General features: G+C 39.4%; 1 protein-coding gene across 1 annotated transcript in view; it reads right to left on the minus strand.

Annotated features, from left to right (window-relative positions):
* FGF12 (fibroblast growth factor 12) overlaps positions 1-13,193 on the minus strand; it is a 543,450-nt gene extending 530,257 nt beyond the window's left edge. Inside the window, exons 1-2 of the mRNA XM_072807854.1 lie at positions 13,058-13,193; positions 12,739-12,880 (exon numbers count right to left, since the gene is read on the minus strand). Coding sequence (XP_072663955.1) covers positions 12,739-12,751 — 13 coding nt within the window. The 5' untranslated portion in view covers positions 12,752-12,880; positions 13,058-13,193. The remainder of the gene's footprint in view (positions 1-12,738; positions 12,881-13,057) is intronic.
* Positions 13,194-13,640: the final 447 nt, after the last annotated feature.

Raw genomic sequence — 13,640 nt, forward strand, 5'->3', positions numbered from 1 at the left:
AAAGATTCTCTGTACCTTTCTCCTAAATGTCAATCTGTAATTTTCAATAAAAAATTTCAGGGGATTGTGAACCAAAAGTGAACAGAAGTGAAACTCTCTGTTCCATTAAGCAAGGGAAGTGTCTCAGCATCAGAGATTGGCAAAAGTAAGAGTGAAATACTAGATGACAGTGGTTCCTCTGGCCATGGCATTAGGCTTATAGGTATGCCTTGCTTTGCAAAGTGAATGTTTTCTTGAAAAGCTAGGGAATAATTAATTGAAGTTTTGCAAGTAGAATTATACACTAAAAGCCCTGGGAATCTAATTTTTAAAGATAATTATATTAATTAATGTCTCTGAAATGTAAGTTATCATCATCACCTACATTATGTAATTTGTAACAGGCCTCCACAATTTTCCCCCCAATCTTTCATGATTCATCATTCACCGTTTCCTATCCCCAAACCTACCTGCTTCATGAAAGCGGGACTTTGTCTTGTCACTACTATATTCAGCACCTGGAACAGTATCCAGCATAACAAATATTTGCTAGATGAATGGATTAGCCAACCACTTCATGTTTTCCTCTTTGCAACATGTCTACCAAGGAATCTATACCTCTGCTTATACTAATCCATCAGTCTGGAATACTTTTCCAATGTTTCAGTTCCATCTCTTTGCAAGAGCCAGCTCCAATGCCAAGTCCCTTCTCTGTTGGGAGAGATTATATTTCTATATCTGGTGTCAGAGCAAAAGGAATAAACCCTGTCATAGTCATTGGTTCCTAGCCTATTAACACATAGCTAGAACAATCCACACAGAAGATATGACATTGAAAGTAAATTTAAAATTTAATCTAAATGTTCACATGCACTGCCCGCTGTCAACTCTTCCCATTTGTGACTACCATCAAAACTTTCTCTATGAGGTCTCCATGAGGTCAGAAAGTGTCTTTTTTTCATTTTTAATCCCAATGGCAAGCAATGTACATGGCACAGACAGATGGATAAATGAATACATCCAAATGCCTGTTATTTGTATACATGTATTATTTATTTACATTATTAACAACAACTTTGTATGAACTAACTAACCAGCACGGTTGTACTGGGGTGATTTTCTAAGACTAATCTTGCTTACTCTTTTAAGCTATAGGTTTTCCTCATAAGAATGTTACCCATAATCCCTTATTCTGACATTCCTCAATAATTAGCAAAATCCACATTTATTTCTATATTCAATAACAAGGTACAAGAGAACCTTAGACTAGATTGTTGTCTATGCAGCCTGAAGAAACTGGACTTCATTTTAAGCCAGACAATGGAAACAAATTTGTAAAATTCTGATTAAAAAAAAAAACAAAAAACAGTGGGTTAACCAGTCACTGTCACTACTCTTTAATTTTTATAGTGTGATATAAACAGTATGTCTAAAAAAACACCATTTTGAACCATACACTACCATTCTGGTGGCTCCAATTGAAAAAAAATGAGTGAGCCGGAATTAGGCAAAAGGATAAAACTACTGAGGGCAGCAAAGTCAGCAATCTAAAGAAGAGTGGGGAGGAGTGGAACCAATTCTAGACCCATCACAGCTCAAGACAAAGGAGGAGGAGAATGATCCGGAAAGGAAAGAATATGGCACTGTGAGTAAGAAATGTGGCAGCTTGCAGCATCAAGTAGGAATCCTGTCATGTATCAGGAATGTTCATGGGGTGTGAAGGACACCAGAGCTGCATCCAGTTCCCTGAACAAGGCTAACATAATTATGGGGAGTTTGAGACAAGAATTCAGCCCCATCCGGGAACCGAGGAAGTAGTAAGCCTAAAGTTCAAATAATAACCACAACAGCAACAGCTGTTATGATTGAGTACTGATTTTATGCTTGATTCTTTATATATATTTTCTTTCTTTGTCCCATTCATTTAAAAGAGCCATGGTTCAAATGAAGAGGCAAAGACACAGAGATAGATTTTGACCAAGTCAGAAGGATTAACAAGTTGCTAACTATATGACTTATAATCTTTCTACCATTGCACTAAGCTTCCCAGATAAGCAGGACAACTATTTGAGGTGAGGTGGGGAACAAAAAAAAAGGGAGGGAAGTTGTAACCCCATGCTTCCTTAAGCCCTTGGGTTTGGAAGTCAAAAGAGCAGAGCTCTTTCTCATCTCATACCCACTTGACAGCAGGCAAGAACTTCTAGTGATTCCACAAATTGGCTCTCATTGGCATGGGGCTTGGGTGAGACTGAGTCTTACAGAGGTCAGGCATCCTAAAGGTTAATGAAATGTACACATGTAGCATGTGTGGGCACAGTTGGGCTTGTTTTTCAGTAACAAAAGGAGGTTAACTGATTTACCAGACTAGAGCAAAATAAGCCTTAGATGTAAGAGTCAAACTCACAGACTAAGAAGTCAGTCTGCCACTTCCTAGCTAGGTGATCTGGACAAGTTAATTAAAGTCTCTATGGCTGGTTTTTCACTCCCTAAAATAGGAATAACAATAGTGTCTGATTCACTGGATTGTTATTAGGATTAAATGAGTCAATATATGTAAAACACAGTGCTTGGTACAAAGCAAAAGCTACATAAGCATTATTTCAAAGACAGTAATCTCTTCACTTGTTCTTTTTCTTTTTTTTGGCGGGGGGGGAGAGAGAGAAAGAAAGAAAGAGTGTGTGCATGCGTGCGCACAGGTGAGGAAGACGCAGAGAGAGAATCCCAAGCAGGCTCCACAGCGTGGCGACCAACCTGGTGCTCAATCTCAGGACCCTGAGATCATGACCCTAGCTGAAACCAAGAGTTGGATCCTTAACTGACTGAGCTACCCAGGCACATCTCTTCAAACGTCCTTTCAATGTTTCACATGAATAAAGCATAAAACTATGAAACAAAGAGAGATCTGCTTGAGTTCAGTTTCAGTAGACCTGTTTAAAAGTTTATCACTAAGCCCAATACCTAGTGTACCTATGCCTTATTTAAAAAAAAAAGAAACACCTAAATATTGGTGAAACATTTGAAAATGAGGGAATAAATCCATTCAAAATCCAATTATCATTACCCAAATATTGCTGTTTTTGGCATATTACTATCTATTCTTTGTCCACGGACACAGAAACTTTAATGTAATCAGTACATATAACCACATCTCTGTATTTCTAATTATAGCTCATGTTCATAAACATGTTAATGCCTGTCAAATATTCCACCCCATTACTGTAGTTCATTCTTTGTGCAATCAGAAATTCGGCTTACTAACCATGAAACTCTTAGACTTTGGATAGCTTTCATCTGAAAGGAAATGTATCTTCTATCTAAAATGATCAGTAGCCAATCAAATATCAGAAGAGATGGTTATCGGTTTTTAAATTGTTTGAAGGCTGAAGGACTGAGTGCAATTATTTTTGAATAATATATCACTGCTGATTGAGAGCTAAAAGAAAATCAGATCTATTATGTCACTAAAACACTCAGCATTTGGATTTCTTGCATTATTCTGTTTGTCTTTCCTTTTTTTAGGGGTGAGTTGCCAGTTAGGTTGGGAGAAAGGAGAAAACCATATCTACCAAATCAACTTCACATATGACTGATATGTAAATAAATTAATCTTACTTGTAAAGAAGAGACATGTAAGGTAAAAAAAAAAAGTTATAAAACCATAACGTACAATCTGCTGAGCAAAAATGTCACTCAGCCAAAGAAATAGGACAGACCAAGGCATCAACCATAAATCCTTCAACAGAATTTATCCACTGTCGTCCCTACATAAATACCTCTCAAAATGCTGGTTCTGACAATCCCAGAGATGAAATGAATCTTGCTTCTAATCCACCCTTGTTTCACAGATGTAGAAACAAGAACAGAGAAAGGAAGTAACCAGCTCAGTTTCATTATGAGTTGGGGTGGGAATCAGGACTCAAATCCGAATCTTCAGACTCCCCAGCCAGGGTCTTTGCCACAAGGCCCCGGAAGCTCCCTGCTCAGATCAGACATACCTGACCTATATGTGATCACAATCATGCAACCTACAATTGCCAGCCAAGGAGCAAGTCTCCTCCTCATCTTAGTTCTTTCTCACTTGGAACCAAGTTACTTGCTCAACTCGCTTATAGGTCTGGCAATGTCAGTCACACAACTCACAGGATTAAAAAGCTAGCTCAAACCAACAGTGGGTCTTTAAAAATTAATGTGGTAGTTATGACCACCATATTTTGTTTTCCATAGACGTCAAGTCTACAAAGGATGAAGTAAGGGAAGAATACGTACTAGCTGAAAAAGCAGTTTCTTTGTAATAAGAAAGTAGAAATCAGTAGGCAAATAGAGTTGGGTTTTTGTTTTTTGTTTTTTGTTTTTAAAAAACGGCTTAAGACACTGAGCTCCGGAGAGAAGAAGGAAGAGACTGTTCCCCAGGTTCCTCCCCTGAATACAGGGACTTGAACCTGAATCCAGATTTGCAAGCATGTAGTCCAATATTAGTGTTGCTGTTGTTGTTTTAATCAAAGTACTTTATTTTTTTTCCATTTCAAATTTGTATTTAAATTCCATTTCGTTAACATACAATGTTAGTTTCAGGAGTAGAATTTAGTGATTCATCATTTACATGCAATACTCAGTGTGCATCACAAGTGCACGCCTTAATCCCCATCACCCATTTAGACCATCCCTCCATCCACCTCCCCTTCTGCACCCCTCATTTGTTCTCCATAGTTAAGAGTCTGTTTTCTGGTTTTAGTTTTATTTCATGAGAACACGCAGGATGTTTGCTGTGCCTCAGTGAATCACACCAGTTTGCCATCTTGTACCCACCAGCGTGCATACCACCATTTGAAAAATTCAGCCTTAGAGAATCCAAACACTGACTCAGTAATCAATAGATACTGCTTATTAAATAAATCAAACAATCATCTTGTTTTAAAATTGCTTTGGCTGCTTCCTTTGCCTCATTTTTATTGAGGGGTTTGCTCTATTTGCATTATCACTTGGCTTTTTACACTGATGTTGATGCCAAGTCCACAGGTAAAAAGGACCCATGACATCTCATTTTAAATCATTTGTAGACTTGCAAACAAAGTGTGATTTACATGGCAACCTTTCTCTTGACACATAGCAAATATTTCTCCGTTAAATCCCAAAAGAGAAAAAGAAGTAAATCAAATTCAATTTTAAAGAGTACTAGAAATGTTAAAAAATATTTTGAAATGAAAGAAGTGCCTTAGGAGAAAACTGTATAAATAATCTAATTTTAAACATAGCAGATTTTAACAATCAGAATAATTATGTCATTTTTTTTTTTGGAAGTCAGAAACATATCTAGGTTTTTGGTTTCCAAAAAGTTGAAAAGGAATGTCCCAATTAATGTGTAAGATTTGCTCGACCAATTTGAACATTATCAGTATTTGAGGATTGAAGAAAAACCCAATTGTTTCACATGGGTGATAACTGTAGGAATGAATGGGGTAAGGAGAGATGGACACATTATTGGCAGATTGGCATTGCTGCATCCTCCTGACTTCTGGTTAAGGGAATTTTTGCTGGGTTTAGTTATCTTCTGAATGGCCTCTGAAAGCTTCTGGGTGTTTTGTTGTTGTTGTTGTTGTTGTTTTTCTACAGAGTAATCGCTTTGCCACTGCTTCTCAGGCTAATAGCAGTCTGGAAGCAGAAGAGAAACAAAAAAACCTAACCACAGAACAGCAGCTTCATTTCCTTTTTTCGCAGAGTTTAAATACTATATGTTGGCAAATTGAATTTAAACAAACCAAAAACAAAAAAAAAGTAAAAAAATAAAAAATAAAGAGTAAAAAAGCTTAAAAAAATAAAGCCCACTTTCACTTATCTGCATCCTCTGATTCACTGGTGATGGGGTTTGTTTCAGCTAAAAAGCCAGCATATGCTTTTTCTAAAATGAAAAAAGAAAAAGATAAAGAAAGGGTCTGTGGAGGAGCAACAGGTGTCTTTTGGGACTTCTTCCAAGGTGCCATCGGTTTCATCACAGCAACAAAATACCACCGGAGGGTGGGAGTCCCCAGATTCCCAAATACAAGAAGACAGAGATTGTCTCAAAAAGTAACTGGAGAGAAAAGCAAACTAAAATTAGAACTATAGGCATAGATCTTGGGAAAAAAAAATCTACCATGTTGTCAATACAAAGATGCTAATACGGAGATGATGAAGATGTTGGGGGAAAACGATGTGTCTTCTTAGCCTGAGACATTCACCATCTTTTGACCTATTTGCTATCCCAAGCCTGTAGTATAAGAATTAGGTCTCTTGTCTACATGTCACTCTCTTAACACTAAAGATAATAATAGTCAAGATCCGGGAGGTAGGAGTCCTGTAGTGTTCCTGACAAAGGACTAGGGTACATGTTATAGTTCGATATTAGTCCCTTGTGGTTTATCTATTGACTCATAATTGAGAGCGCATACCCTAATTATGTGAGGTGCTTCTTAAATATCTTAGTCCCGTGTCCCATGCACACCCGGGGATTCTGATGTGTACTTCTGATGGAGAATGCTATTAGTCATCAGATTTCATGTAGTCAATGTTTTATACCCATTCAAGGTGTAATACTTGACCTAATGCATCTCCATTCCCAAGCCCACAAGATATTATATAATTGCCTCACAAATAATTCCTAGCAAAACAGACACAAATTCAGGTGTTTGAGAAGTTACTACATAAATACAGAATATACACAAAATAAATCCCTTTTAGTAAATTAAAGCCTTTGAGAAGTCAAAGCAGATGACGTATTGAGTATCTATGGGGTATACTTGTCTCTAAAGCTACAAAGGTGGCAAAGGACCAGTTTCTCCTCTCCAGGACTTCACATTCTCGTGAAAAGACAAACACAGCTAGTAATACCAAAAGACTATGATTCTAAAGAACTCTACATGCTTTATTGGTATGAGTTTAATTTCATAATCATAATAGTATTATTTGGGGTTTGGGGTGAGTACAATAATTCTTACTTAACCGAAGAACAAAGATGAGATGAGTTGCCTAAGTCACTTAGTCTTTCTGAGTCTTTGGTTTATTATCTCTAAAATGAAGTGAAAATGCCTAATAGGTTTGAAGGGAGATGATATATATTAAAAGCCCTTTCAAATGAATGTTATTTATGGCTGTTAATATGTGAAAAGTCAGAAAATCCAATATACCATGATTGGTCACTTAGTGGGTACAAAACACCATACCTAATAGGGTCAGTACTTCAGAAGCTTAAAGGCATAACAAGACAGAGATAAGGGGATGATACTCCAGGCCATCCCCAGATGCATTCCTAATGCTAACAAGCCTCATGATAAGCACCTAAATCAGACAATAGGTTACTAGCAGGGTATCTGGTCAGTCGGAACTGCTTTTAGAATAGATACCTAGCTTGAGTTCAAATGTTTTCCCCACACAATTTTGTTTCAATAAACCAAAGGGGGGGGGATCCCTGGGTGGCGCAGTGGTTTGGCGCCTGCCTTTGGCCCAGGGCGCGATCCTGGAGACCCGGGATCGAATCCCACGTCGGGCTGCCGGTGCATGGAGCCTGCTTCTCCCTCTGCCTATGTCTCTGCCTCTCTCTCTCTCTCTCTGTGACTATCATAAATAAATAAAAAAAAAAAAAATTAAAAAAAAAAAATTAAACCAAAGGGGGAACCAAAGGTAGGCACTGTTGCTGTGGAATGTTTAGTGCCCCTATGGAGGCCATTAATCATCGAAAGACTTTATATTCTAGCTTCCTAGGTAACCACTATAGCTCTGAAAAATGAATGAGGAAAAGACATACAGTGTTGGAAATCAATAGCTCTTGAGCCTGTTCATATGTTCCTAGACTGGAAGCTCCCAGAGAGCAAGCCAATGCACTATTTCTATCCCCATCCCCTGCATTTAACAATGGGCTTGGAAGAATGCAGCAACTAAGAAAATATTTTGAATTACATGAAATGAACTTCCTTTAATATTTAAGAATCAGGAGACTCAGAGAGGGAAAATGATTTGTCCAAGGTTACATATTAGAGTGGGGTTAGGAACAATGCCCAATGCCTATTCTATTATGTTTTTTACTGCCTTATATTTTACTTATCCTGCCACAATGGCCTCAGAGTTTTGGAATTCTTTTTTTAACCACAAAATAGCTTTTCTTAAAATCACTTCCCAGCTCTGCTAAACTAGTTACTACATATACCTTTCTTTTCTTTCCTGCAGAGTGGACCACCCTGGTTTCAGAGAAATGACTGATCTATGCCTTATATATTGGTTCATGCCCCTGGTTCGACTCTAATGGTTGGTGTGAAACCCAGAACCGAGTTGAATCTTCACTGGGAATACATGTACAGTTCTCTACAGAGAAAGCAGGTCAGGTTACTGCCTTCTATGTTCTGGAATCAAATGTTCTGGAATCAAACTGATGTTTCTGGTAGCCAAGCATCTTTCACCTTTTCCAACTTACCATCTCCTGCATGTGTGAACATGGCATGGTAAACTAAGTAAGGCCATTCAATTCAACATATGTAACCTGAGCCCCTGCTGTGATAAACAAGAATGTTTTATTTGAAGCAGGCAGCTGGGTAGCTGCAGAAGGTTAGAGGTTCAGATAATGCCAAGAGGAAGGTTAATCTATTAGTGGAGACATGAGAGGGAGATCTTTAAGATCGGAGATTGCATCTTATCTGTTCTTTCACAGTCTCAGAAGTAAGTAGATTGAGAACATACCAGGTGCTCAATAAATATTCATTTAAATAAGGAACACAAAAATTGCAATGCTGATTATAGGAAATGCTTTATGTGGGGGACAAAAAAGTACTGAGGTCATATACGGTATGCCAACAAAATACTAATTAGATGTAAGTGAGGTCAGAGAAGATTTTATGAAGCAAGGGGCACATAAAACGACTCTCAAAAGAATAGAACAGGGACATATGACCATGGGAAGAGGCTAAGACTATATTCACTCTAAGATGCATCTTGACTTAAGCAGTCTAACATCACGCTAGGTTAATACCAGGACATTGTCAGAAGCTCAGATTGAATCTACAGAATAGGTATTAAAGATAATCAGGGGTTGAAGATAAATAGCTCGAGAAATAGCAGAGGGGGCATTTAAAAGTGAGTCCATTTTTCTGATCTAACGATGAATCAAGCAATTTCTTTTGCATCTCATCTCCGTTCTTTCCAAAAGCAACCAAAGACCTCTAACCTGATTACATATCCAGGAGCTTCTGTATTGATTAGAGGATATCACATCCGCTATACTGAGGTGGCAGTCTTAGATGTTAGTTCTCTAAGACGTAAACCAGTGCTTCTTAAACTTTAGTGTGCATGCAAATGACCAGCAGATTTTCCTGAAATGCATATTTGATTCAGTAAGTCTACGGTAGGCCTGCAGTCCTGCATTCCTAACAAATTCCCAGAAATGTTAATGCTATTTGTCTATGGACCACAACTTGAGTAGCAAGGGCCTAGACCAGGGGTTAAGTCGGGCTTTCTATTACTGTCACCTGGGGAGCTTTGTAAAAACACCTACACCCAGGTCCCACTCCAGAACCAATTAAATCAGAATGTCCAGAGGGGTGCCCTAAGCATCTTTATGCTTTGAATGTTCCACAGGTGTTTCTAATATGCCAGCCTGGGGTTGAGAACCTAGGTAGACAAAGAGAAGATGAGGTGCAGGTAGAAAAGGAGAAAAAGTAGAAGAGAGGGAAGGACAAAGAACCTCTTTCCTAACTCTAAATCAATGCTTCTCAAACTGTAATGTGCAGGTACATTACCTGGGAATGTTGTTAAAACTCAGATTCAATAAGCCTGGAGTAAAGATCCAGATTTTGCAGTTCTAAAAAAACTAGTCTTCAAATCACATTTTGGTTATCAAGAATCTAAGTGAATGATTCCCAAATATTGCTGCACCTGGTATCTTTAAAAAAAAAAAAAAAACCTGTGCCTCTCTCACACCTCAACATTCTGATGTCACTGCCATGGGTTTTAGCCAGGCATGAGGATGTTTAAAAAGCCTGCCAGATGAATCTAATGTACAGCAAAGTTTGTGAACCAATGTTAGGCACAAATTCTGTCAAAGCTAGTCAGACTGCGCAGCAATCCTATCTCAGAGGTGATATTAATTATCATGGTGCATCGAAATCACTGAAATTAGATCATGATTGATTGCTAGGTCAATTGATTTATTTTCCTCTCCTCCTTACCCTAGATGATAGGAAGTGATAGAAAGCAATAAGTAAAGGAGCAAAAAAAAAAAAAAAAAAAAAAAAAACCTTATTTGTAAATAACTAACATTCTGCTAGAGACTCTTGTCAAGTGTTCTAAGAAAGGTTTTCAAATGCTGGAGGTAATGTGAAGGTTGTCAAATGCTGGCCACAAGATTCCAGATTAACTGGGCCACCAGATTCTTTTCTAAAATAGAGAACTCTTGAACCTTCAACTGAATCATGCAATAACACTCTTTGAATCTATGTTAAAGGAGTTTCCGGTAGAAAAAAAAATTGTATGTACTTACATTTGAGAATGTCTTCCTAGAATTAGATTTAAATCTGCTCGGGGAAGAAGTTTGCACATGACAGCATAAAGTATGAAAGATGCTCCGATTAGAATAAGATACGGATACGCTCCTCTTAATATACTTTTTTTTTCTACTATAATAAAAATTTCAAGTTAGCTACCATTTTAAGCTGTGCCATTGCATCAACTTAGAAAGTGAGGCCAATATATAAGTAATTAGCCATTCTTAACATGATCACTACCTGGGTAATTCAGTTTTATAAAGGAAGTCTAAGAACTAAATGCATAAGGACTTTCAGTGTGTCTTTTACCTGAGGTGATTATGCTGTGCTATTGCTGCAAAATGACCACAATATTGGCTTGGGACAAAATTCTTCAGTGCCTTTGGGTCGGTGCTGTGAATCACGCCCGAATCACTGCGCTCTGGATTGGCATAGAACTTCTGGCCTGATTCTTCTCAGATACAGTCCTGAGATTCTTTCTTGACTCCAAATTCCCAAGACTGGCAGTACTTAATAGCTACAATGCTACTGTTATCAATCTGAGATATAAACCACCTGGAACTTTGAGGGACATGTAGCATATTTTGCCGGCAAAGAAGGGAAACAAAAAATTATCGCTAAGAGACACATCCTCTTTATATCATGGACCAAGAATTAGTGTATAAATTGGAGGCAAAAGTGTTACTAAGAACCCTTGCCAAATAACCAAGTTTAATAGCCAAATAGCAGGTGTCATCTAAGTACAAAAAACACTGCTTTAGAGTAAAATGATACTCTCTGTTGTTAACTTACATGCCAGAAATACTTAATCAACTAGAATATTACAGACCTCTATGAGTTAAAACTGGCTTCTCATTCAAAAACGGATTACACAATAGAGTTAATTTATGCCTCGTGTACATAGGGACGTGGATTCTCTCATGTATGTACATCATTGTCGATCATAGAAATGCCCATCAGCAAATCGTAAGGATAATTTGTCTACTTTGAAAATTGCCAACCAGTCCAAATCCATGTTAATTCAGTTCTTTTCATACTGTAAATGCTCATCTAGGTTCAAATACTTGTGTCTTCCAATTAAATACTTAAAATACTTTACTGACCACATACCTGCTATCATCTGACACTCCATTTTTACTGATCAGCTCAGAAATAGGTAACCCACCACCACTCCCTGATCCTGAGCACATTACCACGATGACTGACATTCCCGGTTTAAAAATAAAACCTGGTTTCAAATATAGCTTCTCGAGTTCTGGGTAATGAATATAGTTTCATAAAAGTTGACATCATTTATTCTGATTTCACCAGAATTAAATACATCCAGTATTCCTACTGGATATCTGACCACATCACTCAAGGTTCTGGAAACCTGGTGGGTGTTTGAAGGGGGAGGAGGAGGAAGAGGGGGAGGAGGAGGAGGAGGAGGAGGAGGAGGAGGAGGAGAAGGAAGAAACCTGCATAGATGGAGTTAAACCCAAAGGATATCCAACCTAACAGTTGTAATAATCATTTTGTTTATGTGTGTTAAATATGTCATCACAAGTTGATTTCTACAGCTCATTTACCAGTTCGTATGTGTATAGTATGCAGATTTGCTTATGAGGAGAATATTAATATATACATGTTCAGAACTAGTAAATGCATCATGCTTGGGAGCCTAGCAGTACTCCGATACACTGTTCTCCTTAGAGGTCAGTTCTAACGCACACTGTTTCAAATAGACCCAATTTCTCTGCTGATATATATTCAAAATGCAGTAGGATGTGGTCATACACGCCCAGAAATACCATCTTTATGGGGTGGGGGTGGAGAAATCCAAACATTTTTTTTATAGCAATGCATTATTGGATATCGGATACAAACATGCCTGTCAGCAAGCCTAAAGCAAATGAAATATCTGTATTTGAGCCCATCCATTCTCCAGAAAAGAAACTGCTTTACCAACACATCTCTCCTCCCCCACCATCTAAAGACTCTCCCCCCACCCACCCACCAAAAAGAAGAAGAAAAAAAAAAAAACTCATCACACTTCACTACGCAACTGATGGAGTATTAAACACTGCCTTCCAAGCTGTGGGAGTTAAAAAGAAGTCGCCTTCCTGCCACACTCCCCTGGTGCTGCAACGGACATAGCATCTCCTCCTATCGACCTAGTATGATGCTCGCTCCCCGAGCACTGCAGTCCCCTCGCTGAGGACTGCCCTGGCCACACGCACATGCAGCGGGAAGTCCCCCGATGGGGACAACCACATACCTTTGCTCTCCATTTCGGTCCCTTTCGAGTGCTGGAAGTTCAATGGAAGTTGGCCGGAAGACGTGGGCCCGCTTCAGATCCCCAAATCTGGGAAGCCAATCTGATGATTTCGCCCGTACTTCCTTCCTTCCCCTCAGGCTTCCTGAAAGATGGGATTTCTTAAACCTTGAAGCTGCAACCAGCCACCAAAGGACACTTAGCAGCAGCAGCAGCAGCAGCAGATTGCCTCTACAGGGGCTAGGTTGCGACGCGCATCTGGTATTGAAATGCATGCACGGCGCCCGCTCACAAATTTTTTTTTTTTTTTTTTTTTTTTTACCTGAGTCTGGAAGCTGCGAGCAGGAGCTGTCCTCCGAGCGTGGTGCTGCAGGTGTAGTGACAGATCATCCCACTTCGCTCCCTGGATGTACAGCAGATTTGCATGGGCGCTGGCACGCATGCGCAGGGCCTCCCCCCGCCCCTCTTCGCCGCCTCCCGCTCCCCCGCCCCCCTCGCCTCTTCTCCCCAATACGGTCCTCAGTTACCCCAGCTGAGGAGCTGTAGCATTCGGTCACAGGGAAGCGCTGCTAAAAATAAACGCCGGACCGGATTTTCCTTTGCAAACTAGCAAATGGATTGGATTGGGATTGTGCATCAGTCCCCTAGGACCTTCCAGGATGGGGTTACTAAGGAAGCCTCGGGGGAGGCGAGGAGGGTCTCCGAGCTGGGTAAGGGCTTTATTCAGAAGCAGGAGGGAGAGAAGAGGAGGAGGTTTACGAATCCTATTCAGTGATCACGATTTGGGGTTCTCTTCCGAGTCGCTGCAGTAACTTTCCAGGTGTATCCTTCCCCTTCCTCTCCCCGCTGCCCCTGACTTTTTATGTCTCTTTGCATTCCCTGTTTTATTTTGTTTTGTTTGGGGG

The sequence above is a fragment of the Canis lupus genome, chromosome 31 (assembly GCF_048164855.1).
Source record: "Canis lupus baileyi chromosome 31, mCanLup2.hap1, whole genome shotgun sequence".
Classification (NCBI taxonomy): domain Eukaryota; kingdom Metazoa; phylum Chordata; class Mammalia; order Carnivora; family Canidae; genus Canis; species Canis lupus.